Source organism: Liolophura sinensis, chromosome 1 (assembly GCF_032854445.1).
Source record: "Liolophura sinensis isolate JHLJ2023 chromosome 1, CUHK_Ljap_v2, whole genome shotgun sequence".
Lineage (NCBI taxonomy): Eukaryota > Metazoa > Mollusca > Polyplacophora > Chitonida > Chitonidae > Liolophura > Liolophura sinensis.
Genome location: NC_088295.1, coordinates 86,899,706 through 86,918,929, shown reverse-complemented (window position 1 = coordinate 86,918,929; position 19,224 = coordinate 86,899,706). Strand labels below are relative to the sequence as shown.

Here is a 19,224-nt window from a genome sequence, read left to right as displayed (position 1 = left end):
TCTCAGAAACAATCTATCATTCAGTAAGCCACAATCAGTCAATTATAAATCAAGTCGGTGTGCTTATTTGTTTAATTCTTCATCAAATCCATTTAAAGCGGGTTTATTTTTTAAACACAGAACTATATTAAAGTAAACAATAGTCGCGCTCCTCTTTTATGATGAAACGATGTCTGATAATATCACATACAAAACCCAAGGCTGCATAGAAAATTTCCGAACAAACGGTATAAACTTTTAGAAAAATTCGAACTTGCTGGTAAACTTTTATTTTGTACGTTCTGGAAGTAAATCATTATACATTTACTTAATTCCATTCGAGCAACGGCTTTAAAGGACGCGTTCAGTGCAACAATTGAAACATTGTTGGGGGAACTGTTAAAACTGTTAAAATGCTCTGATTAAATTTTAACGGGGCTGTATTTCACCGATTACGTGTTACCAGATGCCAACGGATTAGCTCATCTTGCCTTTTGGGTATGTATTCAGCTGTCTGCTGTTTTCTTTCAGCGTTGTTGCCACATTCGTCCAATCCAGAGACGACAGTGCAGTTTCTTGCAGAGTTGTTTGACATTCTACAAGATTATATACGGAAAGAGAATGACAGATCAAATAAAGTGTTGGATTTTCACCATCCACACCAGCTACGTGAGATTCTCGACCATTGTATTGAAGTGGACGAGTGTCCACGAGATCTCGAGCAGATTTTGAGCGATTGTAAGGAAACTTTGAAATACTGCGTGAAAACAGGCAAGTAATTTAATTTATTTCTTTAAAAATGAAGATTATTCATCCTAAGCCACCAAAGGCACACCATTTTTGTTCCCATTTCGCGGAAACACTTGCATTTTTTGTGTTTAAGAAATTCTCTATCTGATGCCGACATTTTGTACTTGTTAAAATGGAAATGTCACAGTGAAATAGGCCAACATCTTGTCGTAAATTCATCAGAATTTTCATCATTATTTTATCATCACTGTATCCCGTAATCAGAAAATTATGTTTGTGTTTTTGTAAATGACATTGTGCCTGATACATTGGTGTGATAGGTATAACCACAATTTGTTTACTCGAGAAATGCCAACTGTGTACAGAAAAGACAGGACCTTCCAGACTTTCTGAGCCCCAGCGTCGCCACTTTGCGCGGTTTATTGAAGCAAGATTGATTAATCTAATAGGTTGCTTAGGCTAGCTTGGTTTCCACACGATCCGGAAAGTCTCGGTTTACAAAGTCTTCATCAGTGTGCCCACCAGCACAAATTAACGACACCAAACTTAAAAGTTTGCGGGATTTTGTCATTTTATCACCTCAGTATGGATTTATTTGCATGCGTCATTGTAATTACTGCATGTTTCAGCCCTGCGAATATAAGAATGGAGTGGTTGGTTAAGTTGAGATGTTTCAGCTAAGATGGCATATTTCTTGATCATCATCAGACTGTTAATCACAATGTTCTACAGGAAGTTATGACAGCGTTCATCAGCCAGAACGGTGTCTTCGAATTAACGATTTGTTAGGCATAGTAACCCTTAAAATCTGTTAAGTACACGTCAGGACTGGGGAAGCCTACACATTTGCAACGGGCGAACATTTAAGGTGGATAGCAATTAGCGAGTTTCCAATAAAATGGTTCCCCGGGAACGTGTACAGGAGCGGCACCGAGGGTCTACGGTACTTCAGACGAATCGATGCCTGTTGGGCAATCAATAATTAGGATCTGTAGATTAAGTGCAGCTGGACGTCTAAAAAGCGGAACGGATCAGGTAAGAAGACTTGCTCTAAATATTCGGTTATCCTCTTCGATCGGTCGACATTAAGTGTTGATGGAAGAGTTGCTTGTCCTCCACAGTAAAGTCTTTAACACTAAAAGTGCCAGGACGTAAAGGTCTCGGTAGCTCGGTGTCACTTTAGTCCAGTGGCTAAATTATTATTACATTGCCCATAAAGGGCGAAAATTATAAAATTGATTTTGATCGCAGGTCACCCACGGTTCTTCAACCAGCTGTCCAGTGGTCTCGATGTGATTGGCATGGCAGGTGAATGGCTGACAGCCACTGCAAACACAAACATGTAAGCTGTCCTTACCACCATTTGTCAACTATATAGCACAGCAGTAACTATTGGAGTATGTGTACTTACCTAACTTCAGAACCAGAACACATATTATATGTCCACACACCTAATGATGATATTATGTCCACACACCATATGACTGAAAAAGTGCGACGTAAAATCTCAAGCATTCATTCATTCATTCCTGCGTTTTCAGGGCTTCTCTGGCTCAGATAGTTAAAGCGCAAGCTCGCTGCGACTTTCATTAACCAATGAGGTCGGGAGTTCGAATCCAGCTCTCACTGTTTCGACGATGCTTACGGTAAAGAGGTTTGTCAAGCTTCAGTATCACGAAACAGTCTCAGACTTGTTAGTATTATTCCTGAACTAAGCTTTGAACTTAAATAATAATTTTCAACTTTGTCATGAAATTCTAAGACAACTCTTAATATTAAAATAAAATCCCCAAGGTACTTCACAATTTTATGGCAGTAAACTGTTTTGACGTTGAGACTGCCTGACCTTTGTCTAAGACAGATTCGTGTTCCTGAGGCCTGGTATTTGGGGCCCAGTAATTGGGACTTGGTTACTGGGGCCTGGTATCTGGGGCCTGGTAACTGGGCCTGGTAACTGGGGCCTGGTTCCTGGAAACCGGGGCCTTGGAACTGGGGCCTGATAACTGGGGCCTGGTAACGGGCGAAGATCGGTTATTTTCTCGGTTTCCACCACCAATATACCTTACCGCCGTGAAAAAGTGAAAAAATCTTGAGTGCAATGAGTCAGTCGATCGATCAGTGTTTTCCATGGCTGTGTTAATATGATATTCCTTAGTTGTAAAGTTGTGTTTGTTGCTGAGATGTGTGTACCGTGTCCTGGGTTTTGTTCAGGTTTACCTACGAGGTGGCGCCTGTGTTCACGTTGATGGAGGACATCATCCTGTCCCGGATGAGGGCCAAGGTTGGCTGGACGGGTGGAGACGGGATACTTGTGCCGGGTGAGTCCCCCATTCTGTCATGAGTCTTATCACAGTCCAAACTGATATCAAGCACCTAGTAACCTTTTTAGCTGGTTCTCATTTTATTCATGACCATGTCGGTAGAAGATCAGTGTCGTTTAGCTATGTATGACTGATTTCGCCAGTGATTGGCGCATCTTTCATGGCTGAATAAAGCATAAATGTATCCATTGAGACAGACATTCGTATACCAGCCGTCAACCATGATGGAAGTTCCGGGATATTAAGGCCAAGACCATTCTCAAAACGAAGGTTTATACAAAGCCCCAAAAAACTAAGTATATACAGTACGAAATTAGGACGGAATCATGGACAAGCAATCAGTAGTTTTCAGTGATGTTGAAAACACACAAGGATTGTTCTAGCTGAATGAATGAATGAAATCAGTGTATATATCGTTAGTGTTAGTATATAAGCTGTCGATAAATCACAGTAGCTGTAGTCTCAGTTGCGTTTTGATTGCAATTGATCATATACCAAACGTAGCAATCTAATTCAAGACCATGAATATACCGCCCCTATTATCGGGATCTGACATAATCATGAAGCAGGGTACCAGAGATTCTGGACGCTCTGTCTTATTCACTTACAAGATAATTATACTCATTTGTTACTTTATTCTCGAAATCTTCATGTCGTCTAGTGAAGCAGAAGGTTCTTGTCTCATCTCCCCCACGTACTTCAGAAGCCCGTCGACTCTTTGGTCTAAGATTAGTAGTTGATTGTTCATTCTTGCCTCGGGTATGACGCTTTATTGATAAACTGGTTATGTTTAGTATGGCCTACACATGTATTGCAAGAGAGCAGTGGTCAGTCCTTCTGACCGGGAAATCGTATCTTCCTGACAGCTCGAGATCAAGGCCTACATAAGTTTGAAAAGTGCCCTAAATGGTCAGGGAATTGTGATCCGCCTCGAGCTCACTGATACTCTCAGGGGACGAGTATTCCTGTTCCGCTTAATTACTTGACAAGAATTTGTATATTTATATCTACATGTTCAAATGTACTGTGTGTAAAATGGTTAGAATGCATAGACACTTGTATCTACTATCCAAGCATTAGATCAATTTAGTTTGATCAATTTAACCAAGGCTGACGATGAAAAAGATGTTACATCTTACGTATGGATTCTCTACGTTACAATTTATTCCGCTGTCATATGCTTGCCTGGATATCATTATGTACGGACTTCTGTCTGAAATTATTATTTCTTATTAACATACGTTGCAGGTGGAGCACTGGCCAATCTGTACAGTGTGTTAGCAGCTCGATACCACAAAGTCCCTGATGTTAAATTCCAGGGGATGAAGTATTTACCCCAACTGGTGATGTTTACTTCAGAGCAGGTGAAGCCATACAGTTTTCTTTTCTGTCACATACACTTTTGCTTCTCTCCTTTGTGTTCGCTTTCACTGTGGTCGGGTTTATGGGTGGATGAAACGGGACAGAACGTGGAGGAAACCGCACTTAACTTCAGTCACGTTGCTTCCACTCCTTCGTAAGAACGTGTACTGGGGGGACGGATGTGGTGGGACGGGATCCTAGCAGTATCAAGGTGGAATGTCCCTTTTGTTACCGTGCTGTGGAGATCCGAGTCCAAAACAGTGACCAGTAGAGTAAATCCTCCAACCATTACACTGTCAGTGTGCACCCAACACGTAATAGCTGAGGCAACCAACGTTCAAATTCCTGGTCACGACACCAGTGTTATAGCTGATGGGCCTCACCGGGATTTGAAAAAGCTGGTGTCCATGGTTCTACCAACTGTGCTAAGGGCAAATACCCAGTAGCTTCTGTTTCATTACACATGGCAGATCGTCAGATACGTGTATATAAAACAAGAGAATTAACTACACAACTAGATGCTCATAGATGGACTGAATCGCTACATGTACACAGTTTCATGGCAAGGGCTATTCGGATTGAAAACTTAACTGATTTTAAGATTTTCTTACTTCATTTCAGGGACATTTTTCCATCAAACGATCGGCTGCTATCATGGGTATAGGTACTGACAACGTCATTCAGATTCGCTGTGACGGAAGGTAAGTTTCCAAATGCCATGATCAAATGCCTTCTTAAGCTGTAAAGCATAATGTAAAGATACAATGTTGATCAAAATAACCACTGTCAAGTGGCTGTCACAGACAAATATATAGCATCGGACGTAACATATAACTCCTTATACGAAATCAACAATTAATCTCTTTGTTTACTACTTTGTTTAATTAATGTATTCTTATACGCAAGCATATTTCGAATACATGACAACGGTATAAGGTGTAAGAAGAGAGAACGCGCTTGCTATACAAGTGCAAAGGATTAAATAACAACACAGATCACATAATCACCTTCCATAAGTATGTAGTCTAGAAATAGTACTACTTCACTAGGCCGTCGGTCACTGAGACTATCTCTAAAAGCTATAGAACGACATGATTTTTGTCGTATTTTTATAAAAGGTGACCAGGTAAAGGTTATTATCTGTGATTGAACTTGTTCATTTCCCATTCCATATATCAGGTCTGTTGCGCAAATAGTGCTTTGTCACATTACATTGTTCTTATAGTCATTTCTGTAATGTCTTACCTTCAGGGGTAAGATGCTTATAGTCATTTCTCTAATGTCTTACCTTCAGGGGTAAGATGCTGGTGTCTGATCTGGAAAGCGAGGTTGAGGCTGCCTTGGCTCGCGGTTGTCTCCCCTTTTATGTGAACGCCACGTGTGGTACTACCGTTCTTGGCGCCTATGACCCAGTGCACGAGATAGCGGATGTTTGCCAAAAACATGGACTCTGGCTGCACGTTGATGTATGTAGCTCATTTAGACTAAATTATCCGAATAATTCCTAAAATCTCTACTTCGGATGTGAGCATTCTTTTTTAACATTTAGCTGATTCTCATTCTTTATCCGCACCATCATTCTCAGTATAGGCCTACAACGACATTCAACATAAATGCAAAATATCCCCATCGTAGTCATCAAAAGTCATATAGTCGTGAAATCCTCAATAATCCATAAGTACTGGATTAATAACGTCTAAAAATCTTCCTGTTGGTCGATTTAAAACAGGTTTTGCACAATGACATTTAAGTTCATGTATTTTTTAAACCAGGCCCCTGTTTAAATCTTTGCTGATGTACCAGTATGTACCTCATGGTACATTTATAATATGCGAGTTTTGATAACTGAGAGATTGTGACGTTACAAGAGATAATATCACTTTGTTCTCATGTCACTGATTTCGGTATTTACCACATGTATCAAACAGGTACATCAAACGTATAAGGTTACAAGATCGTTATAATGACATAACGCCTCGAGGAATGATGCAGTGTAGAAAGAAAATAAAAGCTATCGGTTAATTCAGATTTCCTGCTGTAGGGAGCTTGGGGTGGTTCTGTACTGATGTCCAACAAACACAGGCATCTGCTAGACGGCATTGAGAGGTGAGTTGAGAACTATAGCTCCCGCATGTTAGAAAAAACTTGGACATATGTTCATATCCAGCTACTGTGAGGGAGATTTGAGATTGAATTGCTAGCTTTGGCGTGGGAGAACTAATTTGGACACAAGTTCTAGTAATGCAACCTCTTGTCTAAATGAGTGAACTTCGACGAGAATTCTTCTACTGCTAGCTCTTGTCTGTATGAAGGAACTTGGACGGGAATTCTGGTACTGTTAGGTCTGGTCCACGGGAAGAGGCTTGGACGAGAATTCAGCTATTACTAGCTCTTGTCTATATGAAGGAACTTGGACGAGAATTCTGGTACTATTAGGTCTGGTCCAAGGGAATAGGCTTGGATGAGAATTCTGGTATTACTAGCTCTTGTCTGTATGAAGGAATTTGGACGGGAATTCTGGTACTGTTAGGTCTGGTCCACGGGAAGAGGCTTGGACGAGAATTCAGCTATTACTAGCTCTTGTCTATATGAAGAAACTTGGACGGGAATTCTGGTACTGTTAGGTCTGGTCCACGGGAAGAGGCTTGGAAGAGAATTCTGCTATTGCTAGCTCTTGTCTATGTGAAGAAACTTGGACGGGAATTCTGGTACTGTTAGGTCTGGTCCACGGGAAGAGGCTTGGACGAGAATTCTGCTATTGCTAGCTCTTGTCTGTATGAAGAAACTTGGACGGGAATTCTGGTACTGTTAGTTCTGGTCCACGGGAAGAGGCTTGGACGAGAATTCTGCTATTGCTAGCTCTTGTCTATGTGAAGAAACTTGGACGGGAATTCTGGTACTGTTAGGTCTGGTCCACGGGAAGAGGCTTGGAAGAGAATTCTGCTATTGCTAGCTCTTGTCTATGTGAAGAAACTTGGACGGGAATTCTGGTACTGTTAGGTCTGGTCCACGGGAAGAGGCTTGGACGAGAATTCTGCTATTGCTAGCTCTTGTCTGTATGAAGGAATTTGGACGGGAATTCTGGTACTGATAGGTCTGGTCCACGGGAAGAGGCTTGGAAGAGAATTCTGCTATTGCTAAAGGCTTGGAGGAGAATTCTGCTATTGCTAGCTCTTGTCTGTATGAAGGAATTTGGACGGGAATTCTGGTACTGATAGGTCTGGTCCACGGGAAGAGAATTCTGCTATTGCTAGCTCTTGTCTATGTGAAGAAACTTGGACGGGAATTCTGGTACTGTTCGTTGTCGTCTGCATTTTTAGAACCAATTTGGAGGGTAGCTCTGACATGAGGTATGTAGGCACTAGTTGTTGAAGGTCTAAGGGCTCGAGACAGTAGAAATCAACAGTTATATGTAACTGACACATGAGCACCTAACACTAGTGATCACAAGTTAGAAGAAACCAAGGTCTTTTCTGGTTGACTTATCTATTTGATATAGACACTAGCCCTTTTATATATATGACATTTTCATAAGGTTTTGAAGGGATTATATTTACTGATGCTACAGGTAGGGGTCAATATTGCTCCTGAGGATTTATTTAAGTCCGTATCAACCACATCTAAAGATGTTTATGATATGATATGAATGATTATGATTTTATGATATGAATTATCGACAAAATGGAAACAAACTGCCAAGATCTGCAGTGGGGTTTTGGCACTAGTTTTCGTTTGTTTGATTCTATTTAATTTGTTGTTTTACACAGTATCCAGACTATTTTACCTATACGACGGCAGCCAGCATAATGGTGTGAGGAAACTGGGTTAAACCCGGGGAAACTCCACATATATAGACCACCCGCAGGTTGCTGGCAGACCTTCCCACGCAAGAGCCTTGTGCTGCGCTAGCACGCTAGCTACTATGCCACGGACCTCTGTTAGAAGAGAATGAAGCATGAGTTCTGGCATTACATATAACCAAGTAGTTACTTTATATTACAGAGGGTGGGGGGGGGGGGGGGGTGTGAAAGATAAATCCTATGGTGTGAAATATGGAATATGCGTGTTTAGGTTTGGGCAGAGACAGACATATTTTGATGTTCCATTTGTTGGAATGGTTCACACCATGAGCTAGCAACATTTCCATCCTAATACCTTCAAAGATACAACTAAAAAAACATAAAGTAAATTCAGGTCATGTAAAGCAAATAACGTATAAACAGTTTGCCAATCTAACGAATAGGCATGCAGGCAAAATTAGAACATATGATAACTGACCTCTTAATTTCCGATAGCTTTTAATACTTTGTGAAATTTCCTTACCGGTTGATGACATTTGGTGGCAGATATAGTTGTTGCAACGCATGCGCCACTCTTTATGTCCTCTTAAAATCACAGCCACCGTTACAGACAAGATCGATCGATGCCGGTTGTCCTTACCAAAGAGTTTGAAAAAAAATGTTGAGCATACTCAGGGATGAGAATGCATATATCTCAAAGTGAGACTAGCTCATATACGACAGCAAGGTGTTAAGGTAAGTTCTTGTGTGAGGCATAAATACTAGGCTACATGTGATAGTAAAAACTAGGCTAGAACGGTCGTTTTTTTTTTTTATTAGTATAATGCCCCTTACTCCAGATCTTTTCATCTGACGGCGGCCAGGTTTATGGCTAGAGGAAACCGGATTTTAAGGTCTTTGTTGAATGGGATATACAAAGACATTAGGGTACATCAAATTAATGTGTGAGATTTAGCGTTATGATTTCTGAAAGTCGATGTGGAAAATCATTTGTTGTAGAGAATACGAAGCTGTCTTCAGGGAGTGGCTTCACACAGTATTTTTACTTAGTTGAAAAAAAACCTTATTGATGGTTAAAATTGTTTTCGATCAACTCCATTTTATGTGCAGATAGGCAAATCTATCATTAAATCTGCCTTTATAGAAGATAAGATTTCCTTCAGAGAGAAAACTGGGCGAAATGAGTTTTCGGGAAACAAGTAATACACCTGTGAGATCAAATGCTCATTTGGACTTGTGTACTGGTAAAGAAAAGTAACAAAAAATATGCATTGTAAATAAAATACATGTCTACTCAGACGTAATTCTGATGTAGCCGGGATGTCCTGCACAGGATTTATTGTGGTAGGGTAGGTACTGAGTTAGGTGGAAACTGGAGTTGAACAGGTTTAGACTGTAGTCTGTGGCAGTGTGAGACAGTGCGTATCTTCTGCTGACTCACATCGACTCTCTGTAGCCTGGACAACTGACATACAAGAGCATTTTGTATACTGTCATATGATCCTCATTTTGCTTTTGTCACTTAGGATTCTTTAACATCAGTGTGCATTCAAACGAATTTGCGTTCTAACTTGCAATTCAAGAAATTGAATACAGCTCGAGAGCAAAACGAATATAGATGACTTTTCTGTAGCGTCTTGGCTGAACTTTTATAAATAAATATCACATAAGCACCTATGGAGTAGGTTACACTGACATGTTATGATATTCAAACTTATTGCGAAGTTACATAATTATAACACGTTATATCACAGTCACTGCTTATGTGCGTCTTAATTGCATGAATTATGTCTCCTCTGACGCTTTCATGAGTGAGAAAGACGGGTAATACAATATATGCTAAATGTTATTTATCTACAGAGCCAATTCAATGACATGGAACCCTCATAAGCTGATGGGCGTACCTCTTCAATGCTCGGCTATTTTGCTGAAAGACAAAGTAAGCCCCAAACATCACTGCTAATTTCAAGGTTCACAGGTTTCTGACATAACTCATTGTTGTGATTTATGAGAAAGTTTCAAACCTGACAACCCAGATACACAAGATCATATATTTGTTAATAACCCATTAAAATTGTTTAAAAACTGTGTTTCCACAAAAAAATATTTGGACATAAACTTCAAAGGCGTCAAAATTAGGTCTTAATTACAGAACATAAATCACGACTTGAGCACTATGATGGCTTATATTGATACAAGACTTCAGATGAAGATAGCTGAATATTTTCATCAAGATGAGATCCTCATTTTGTAGTGAAGACATAGTTATGGCCTGTCAGCTGAAATATGCAAATGTTTTCAATAAAATGACTCAACATAATGATCAAATCATATTGCCCAAATTTTAATTCACCTGGTCTTTTTCATATAGTGATCAAATAACATCGACTTAACCCTTAGAATAATATTTACTTTGGACAAATGCTGTACAGAAAAAAAAATTTTCAATGATTTAGGTGATCGATAGTATAAGGTACTGCAGCCTTCCTGCCGGACAAGTCGGGTTGAACCTAGAGATGGGCTCGAAAGTCGGCGTTTATTTTAAACACCATATTATTTATCTGTTTTCCCAGGGAATTTTGCAGGCCTGTAATTCGATGCAGGCAAACTATCTGTTCCAACAAGATAAGAATTATGACATGGGCTATGATACTGGGGACAAGGCGATTCAGTGCGGTCGTCACAACGACATTTTCAAACTGTGGCTGATGTGGAGATCTAAGGTAAACCCGCTCAACCTGGAACGTCCCGCAATGAATCCTTTATTTTCACATGTTACAACGACATTGCCATGAGAGTGTTCAACATGTCACAAGTGATATCTTAATTTAGACACAATCTTAATTTATCTTAATTTAATAAAATAAATGACGACGTAATGATAAGATTGAATCCCTATGCTTTGTTTCCCGCCCATCCTTGGATGTTGATTTCTGTACAGATTAAGGATTCTGTAAAATAATGCCTCATTTGGTTAGTGTAAATGGGCATGGAATATACTAAAGTGCATGTATACAAACGGCTGATATTCATAGGAAATTCTTTAAAGTATACAAAGAAACGCTTTTCTACGGTACATGTAGATCTTAAATTACAACTTGACAACTTTAAACGTTCTCTATAAATTAATATTTGGTGAAATATCAATTAGGCTAAGCCATGCACCAAATTAAAAAAAGATTTATTCTCCAGGTAAAATTTTACAAATTGCAATATAATACCGTACCTTCGTTAAGTTTAACAGCGCTGACAAAAACAAACTTTAAAAAATTAAAATTTAAAAATAAGCAGTTTTTCACACAGCAATACTTACGAAGTGTAAATATTGCTGTGTCATGCGAAGCTGTTCTTTTGCACTGGTGGCATTTTTTGCAGGAGTACAGCATCTGTATAGAGTCTATGTTACCGTACACGGTTTACCTTTGTATGTGTGTTTCATTGTAATGTTGTGTTTGGATATATTTTGCAGGGAAACTTACTGTAAAGTTGTAAACAATTGGACTGTGAACGCAAGTTTGAGCACTGTTGAACAACAGTGGAGAAACAGTACAATCAGATTGTTTTCCCTTCTAGTACTACTTGACCTTCAGTAGAGACCTGTACTTCTTTATATCCACAGGGAGACCGGGGATTTGAAGACCATGTCAATAAAGTGTTTGAGCACGCAGAGTAAGACATAAACAACTTTTCTGTTACAATGTATTCATTTAAGTCTAATTTCCAGCCATACGTTAAGGGCTACGTTTTAATTGCCAGTCGTAAACCTGTCAGTCACTTGTAGTGAGGCGTAAGTCACATTTCAACTCGCCAGACCTGACCATTGGTTTGTAAAACCTACATACATCACTGAATGTAAAGAATCTACGTGTAAACTTCATGATTTATGTCCACATATTCATTTAAAAAATACACAAATGTACATCTGTGACTTCCAATCTATAAATCAACAACTCACAAAGTTCAAAGTACAGAAAGTGTCCTCCATGAATTCATCGCTTAAAGGTCTTGATGTTTGCATTACAAATTTCAACCAACATACATAAAGAACACCCGCATAAAGACCTCTCTTATAGACAAGACAACAGCACTGAAAGTAGAACTAAAATGAACCCCCCAAGAAATAGTGGTGACAGAAAATAATTGTAAACGTTTGAAATTCATCTCCTCAAAAATATTTACGAAGATCATTTTCAAAGGAAAAGTTACGAAATCACCCCAGAGGTGCAGGCCTACATCAGCGGTCTGTTTAAGAGGAACAAAATTATGTGTATATTATGTGTTATTATTACGTTATCGTACAGTTCATTTTCTTCAGTTATAGAACAATGCATTGTTGTATAGTTAGTAGTTTTAGTGAAATTATTTTGTACAATTACGATCAAAAAAAACCATCACCATTGTCTCCTGGTGTAAGTGTGCTCTCGCCACTATATAGAGCCTAAAGGTATTAATCAATCTTTCATTAAACCAAACCATCATCATAAATACATTATGTTTAGTGTCTTTTAGTGTCATCTTAAAGGGAAACAAGTGGATAGAAGAGGCTCCAATTGGTATTAGTCAGCATGTATTAGTCCTTTTCATAAAAAATATATGCAAACTATGCGATGAAATATTTTAAATGGCTTCAACTTTTCAGATATCTCAGGAGGAAGATAAAAGGCAGGGAAGGTTTTGAATTTGTTGTTGAAAAGGTAAAGAAAATGTAATGAACTTTTAATAAATGAATGCACCAAGTTCATCCATCTGTGAATGAAAAGTTCATGGCACAGTCATCGTACCTCACGGGGTTCATGGCACAGTCACCGTACCTCGCGAGGTCCATCGCAGGGCCAATGTAACTACTACTATGGAAGTACGTATGAAAATCTTGCATTATCCATGATTCTGTCAGCAAGCTTGATCCTCCCCATCGGATTTGTAATCACATAGATGATGGCGGACATCGCTAGCTTGATCAAATGAAGATGTTAGTGCCAGAATGTTAGGTTGTTCTTTACAATTTTCACTTTGTCTCCTATTGCTGTCAACAAAGTTTTGTTAGTGCATTCAAAAGAGAATCCCATAGACCTGCAAAGTCACCGTCTTGCGAAAAGATTATCACTATATACAGACAAGAGTATTTTTCCGAAAGATGCCTATCACTAAGATCAACTTATCTGCAGTAAAGGAACCTTAAAGGAGAAGAAAACTTAAAACAATGACACTATAGCACATTTTTTTCTATCTGGTGATGCCTGCTACATTATTGTGCGATTTTTCCTCGCTATACACGTTGAGTAAAAAACGGCAAAGCTGGCATAAATCGCCCAGTCCATCGCGTCCTCCATCTTTAACACCCTGTAATTTATGCTAGGGGTGTGTTGCCTCTCAGCCATTGAGAGTCGTTAAAACTGCGGGCTTGTTCGCGTAAACTCGGAACCTACGTGCATCATTCTGGTTTCCCAATGGTCAAGCGGAAAACTAACTGTATTGTTCGCTTTCCTTCTGGGAAGGAGAGTTCTATCAGAAATGTACAAACTGCACTTCGGCGGTTTCCGACTGCAATTCTCCTCCTTATCACAGAAGACTTGAGGACTAGTTCTCAGGCAAAATGGAGTTGTCCAGACTTGGCGCTGACTTTATTTATATTTACTAACTTGAGGTACATATTAGAGTTTTTTTATGGAATGTACCTGCGAGGAAATACATACTTTTTTCAATGTTATTTGTTTGATATTTAAATTTTCTTCTCCTGTAAATGTAGACGCGACTCACTGGGTGACGAAACTTATCACAAACACGTCCACAAAAACCACGAAGCCCGTGAATGTATAGCGCCATCTGGAGACAGTTATCAATGAATTCCACTCTATCTTGAAGTTGTTTCGTTTTAGGGGGAGCTGACCAATGTGTGTTTTTGGTATGTACCACCGAGTATGAGGACGTTGCAGCCAGGTGTCGAGAGGGACCAGCAAATAAACACGGTATAGAGTAAAACAACTATTTTCTGTACTCTGAGTGCCACGTTTACGGTGAAATGACATAAAAAATTTGTATCGTAATAATTCACGATATTACGATCCTTGTTAGAAGGAATTTGTTATTCCTTTCATTTGTTCATTTGTTATTCCCCGTTATACAATTCTTTCTCATTAAGTCATGCAGCAACAGAGTATTGTAATTTGAGTCAAGCAGAATTGTCTGATTTTATATGTGATGAAACAGTTAAATTTCTAAACAGTTCAGTTTACTTGTAGCAACTTTCCGAACGAACCTCACCTGAATTAATATCAGAAATTAATATCTTAGAAATCGGTTTTTGGTTCTGTATTTTACAGGTGGCTCCTAAAATCAAGGCTCGTATGATGGAATCCGGGGCGACGCTGGTGGGCTACCAGCCTCTTGGAAATCTTCCCAACTTTTTCCGGATGGTCATATCCAACCCAGGAGTGACAGAAGCTGACTTGGATTTTTTTGTTGAAGAAATCGAGCGTCTAGGTCGTGACTTATAAACCCTTCATATATAGCTGTTCTTGTCATGAGTCGACTCAGTGTATAGAGCCTGCATACAGAGCAGTTTTAATCCTGCATGGGAATGTTAAATATCGCGATGGGTTTCTCAAGAGACCATCATTTTATTTGTTTCTCTGTGTACCTATAAGTACTAAACATTTACAGTGTTAATGGGATGGCGATTTGTTAGCCTAGACATTGTATAGATACAAACCACGTCCTTCTCATTGTGCTTGTAATGAGTGTAACGGGAGCAGCTTATACTAGCAGTAGGTAGTGGGAATTTCCCTTTAGCTCAGTTGGTAGAACGCTAGACTTCGACTGCAGAGGCCCGAGGAGCTCTGTGCCTGTGAATGTGGGTGTGTCTTGGGAGAGGGGAAGGATTTAAGTGGGGAGGAGTGTAACGGGAGCAGCTTTCCAGGGCATATACTAGCAATAGCTAGCGGGAATTTTCGTTTAGCTCAGTTGGTAGAGCTCTAGACTTCGGCTGTAGGGACCCGAGTTCGAATCCTTGTGTGACCCACGTAGTGAAATCCTTCAACCATTACATGATTAAGAAGACACAAGCATGCTTTAGGAAGAAAAAAGTTATGATACATTATTAGCATTGTGTTATACCATGATAACCGAACAATGTAGAGCGCCTCAAGTATATAACACACACATACATTTAATCAATGGCCCAGAATACCCTCTTTGTTATCTTGTTATGGCTGTAAAGTTACCGATTATTGATTCCTCACTGGATCCGATGTGCAATTTACTTTGTGCTAGCGTCGTTTAATACGATCTGCCCGTGCGAAGCCTTAAACGAAATAAAAAAAAACCGTCTATTAACCGTCTGTTAAAAGTTGGTCTAAAAATATCTTAATCATTTCTTGCAGACAAATGTTTGGTCCATGAATTAGGTTTTGGAGACCATATGATATTTGTTATTGATCACGTCACTTCGTTTCTACTCTGGCATACTCTGAAAGGTATTTAATGTCAGACTGCCCTTTTCGTGTTCAGGCACACAGTAAATGAGGCAAGTTCAAAAGAACTTAATTCACACCTGAGCATAAACGTGCACAATAACGTGGTGCAGTCATAGAATATCAGCATAGGCCATTAAACCTTCAACAGGTCTGACTGCATTCCTCATTTAAGAACTTGTGTATGAAGGTATTTTCATATTCTTCATAGTCTTTCTGCTGATGTTTAGTTCATTTTTATGGTTATTTCCCTTCCAATGGAGGCTTGTCACGTGTATGTATTTGATCTGACCATGGGTTTCATCCAGTTCTGCTCTGCTTCCTCCATCCATAAACTTGATCTCTGTTATCTGCCATATTCTGGAGTGACGCGTTAAACCTCAGTTAAAAACGCGTATAAATAAATAAATACATTTATTCATTATTCATGGCTTGAACCACCCACTTTTATGTGTCTACTAAATGTCTTGTATAACCCCCTAAAAGTAAGTTAATTTATGTACCACGTAAAATCTCGTCTTAGGCTAAATTAGGAAGAGTAATAAAATGTGTTTACCATTTGTCGCCACTGGCCTTGCCCCAGTAAAATAACTGCATCAAAGGTCTTCTGTGGTTTGTATAGAATGTTATTGTCGACATGAATTTTATTGAAATCGTTTTAGAGACACATTTTCGTCACAACACGAGTGCTTTAAGAAAAGTACTCATAAAGCGTAAAATGTACAGTGAAAAACAAAAGTGATAAAGATTCTTATCTGTTTATTATAGAATGGAGACTAAGTTTTATGGTCACCAAAAGGCAAGTGTTAAATGCCCGCGGGCTATAAGGATTATTGCCACCGCCTATCAGCTATTCTTGTCCTGGGCTTTTCATCGGTATACCCAGGATGATAGCTAATATCTTACTATCGACTTGATCAAGTAACAGCGAGCGTTCGTGCAGGAGACTTGACTGTTTACTTTGCGTGATGTTGTGACGTAGGGCATACATGTTAACAAAAGCACATGTAGCGTGTGCATGGATTACGTGACATTACATCCCCACTTTTATAAGTAAGAACATTTCTTTGAAACAGTACAAATTTTAAATGCACCAAAACTAAACTTAAATCGTATGTCCGTATATCTGAAATGAAACGAATCATTATGCTGACTTGCCTTTCACATAGATTGTTCGATTCTCAGAAATAATTCAAAGACGATTGCTTGGTGTCCTTCGTGAAGCTTGTCATGTATGTCAAACCTCATACTAAATGGTATAAGTAATCTGGTTCCTTTAAGTAGGATACCTTGGACGAGTGATATTTTGCTTTTCAAAGAGCTTCAGAGAGTCTGATTTGGTGTTTCTCCGGTCATCGTTCTAGAGTGTAGACTTTAATTTGTTTACAGACTTCATCTTCTTCATAGGTTTCCCGGATCATCTGAAGTTTTGTGTCTGATATCGGTATAGCCAACATTATGTTCTCTACGTATGCTTCCATTTCTACGCTGCTGATTGTGGAAGTTTGGTCTGGGTTTTGGTTTTGGACACACGAGAGCTTGCCTTTCCGGGTACGTGGTTGATTGCCTTGAAATCAAATCTCATCAGCCTCATTCGGTAACGTTGTATCCGTGGAGGAAGATCTAGAGTGCGGTTTGTCAAAAGTGGCACCGGTGGCTTCTGGTCCGTTTCAGCTGTGACTGACTTCACGATTATTACGTCAATGATCCTTTCACAGGCCCTTGTCAAGGCTGGAGCTTCCATCTCAATCTGTGCGTATCTTATTTCTGTTGGTGTGAGTGAGCGTGACATGAAACACACTGGGCGCCATGTGTCGTCGTTCTATCTTTGTGACAGTATGCTACCAAGGCCGTAAGATGAAGCATCTGCTTAGATCTTTGCTTCTCGGTTTGTGTCATACAAAACTAACACTGGGGCTTTCGTCATTTCAGTCTTGATTTGTTGAGGCACTTTGTTGAGTCTACTCCCATACCTAGACTGTATTGGATTGAAGTAACTCTCTGATCGGTTTGGTTTTGTCTGTGAGGTGATCAGTGAACCTTCCTAGGTGGTTAACCATGCCCAGAAACATTCGATCTTCTTGAACATTCCTTGGGAGAGGCATCTCTTGAATGCTTCTGATCTTTGCGGGATCTGGTATTATTCCATTCTCACTGATCTTGTGCCCTAGCGAATCTGTGACGCTGAATTGGCATTTGTCCTTGCTGAGGGTTATACGAGCTTTCTCAAGACGATTCAGGACAGCTTCAAGACACCAAGGCATCATCGGTGCTGTCCTCAACTTCTTCAAGGCCTTCAGCAGCTGACTCTTACACTTCTGAAACTTTAGTACACTGAATTGGTATCTAGCCCAGTTGGTTGTCACTCGTACAGTTGCTAACTGCATTCACTTCATGTAGTGCACTCTGTGACCTTGCTTTACGATTGAAACATGCTTTGCCATAGTGGCCTCGTTTCATACAAATGTTGCAAGTTGCATCACGAGCTGGGCACTTCGCTCTTGAGTGAGGTTAGCCTAGACACAGGCTACAATTTCGGTTTACTGTCTTAATGCTGTGTGTGCGACTTATTTTTACTTGATTTCTGCTTTCCTTTTTGGTAGTGTTGTTTTCCTTTATTTTGACCCCAGTATACTCTGTCTACTGAAGAACTAGGTTGGAAAATGTCCTGTTGTTTCTTGACAGTTTCTATTTGCCTGACTGGGGTTATTGCTTTCTCCTGTGTCAGTTCTGCGTCCAGCTGTAATTTCTCAGACAAGGATTTATCCTTGATACCAATCACAATTTGGCCCAGAATAAACTGGTCTATAAGAGCTCCATATTCACAGTACTCTGCGAAAACTGAATACCTCTGTGATGTGATGTGATCTAGTTTCTGATGTCTCAGCTTGAATTTAGTTCTTTCAAAGATCACATTCTTCTTTATCACCAAATGGCCCTCAAATTTCTGTTTTACTGTCTCTCAATCAGACATTTATTCAGCTGTCACATTTAGCGAACTCACGATATCTCCCGCATCTTCTCCCATAGAATAAATCAAGTTATTTACATGTGTCTCGCATGATCTGATGACCAACCCGGTTGCTTTTCTAGAGCTTTCAAACCGCGGAATCCATTTGATACATTCTTCTGGCTTGATGAAAAACTTCTCGGGTGGGGATATTTGGCTGGTTCCGAACGGGATGTTGTCGTTGTTGTGGTTTTCTTCCGCCATTTTACCGGCAAACGTGCATTTTAAAAGCCCTGTGGTTAAATCTTCAGTGAAAAGTTCATTCCACTATGCACCGCTGTCCACTGTCCGTTTATAGTGCAACACCGTTGCCACCATGTTATGTTAGGCCTATTATCACTGATCGAGTAACAACGAGCGTTCGTGCAGGAGACTTGACTGTTTATTTTGCCGGCTTTGTTACGTGATGTTGTGAAGTATGACATACCAGTAAACAAAAGCACATGAAGGGTGCACATGGATTACGTGACATTACAACAACCTGTGTTCAGTCGAATGCCGAGTAATGGGTCTTAAGCTGAAATCTGTAACCC

General features: G+C 39.7%; 1 protein-coding gene across 1 annotated transcript; it reads left to right on the top strand.

Moving 5' to 3' along the window:
* The first annotated feature begins 1,992 nt into the window (after positions 1-1,992).
* On the top strand, positions 1,993-14,706 carry LOC135479241 (glutamate decarboxylase 1-like). The gene is made up of 12 exons (XM_064759048.1): positions 1,993-2,071; positions 2,941-3,047; positions 4,299-4,414; positions 5,034-5,113; positions 5,707-5,878; positions 6,454-6,518; positions 10,073-10,151; positions 10,786-10,935; positions 11,832-11,881; positions 12,852-12,906; positions 14,089-14,178; positions 14,533-14,706. The coding sequence occupies exons 1-12, from the start codon at positions 2,031-2,033 to the stop codon at positions 14,704-14,706; spliced, it is 1,179 nt and encodes a 392-aa protein (XP_064615118.1). The 5' UTR covers positions 1,993-2,030.
* The last annotated feature ends 4,518 nt before the right edge of the window (positions 14,707-19,224 follow it).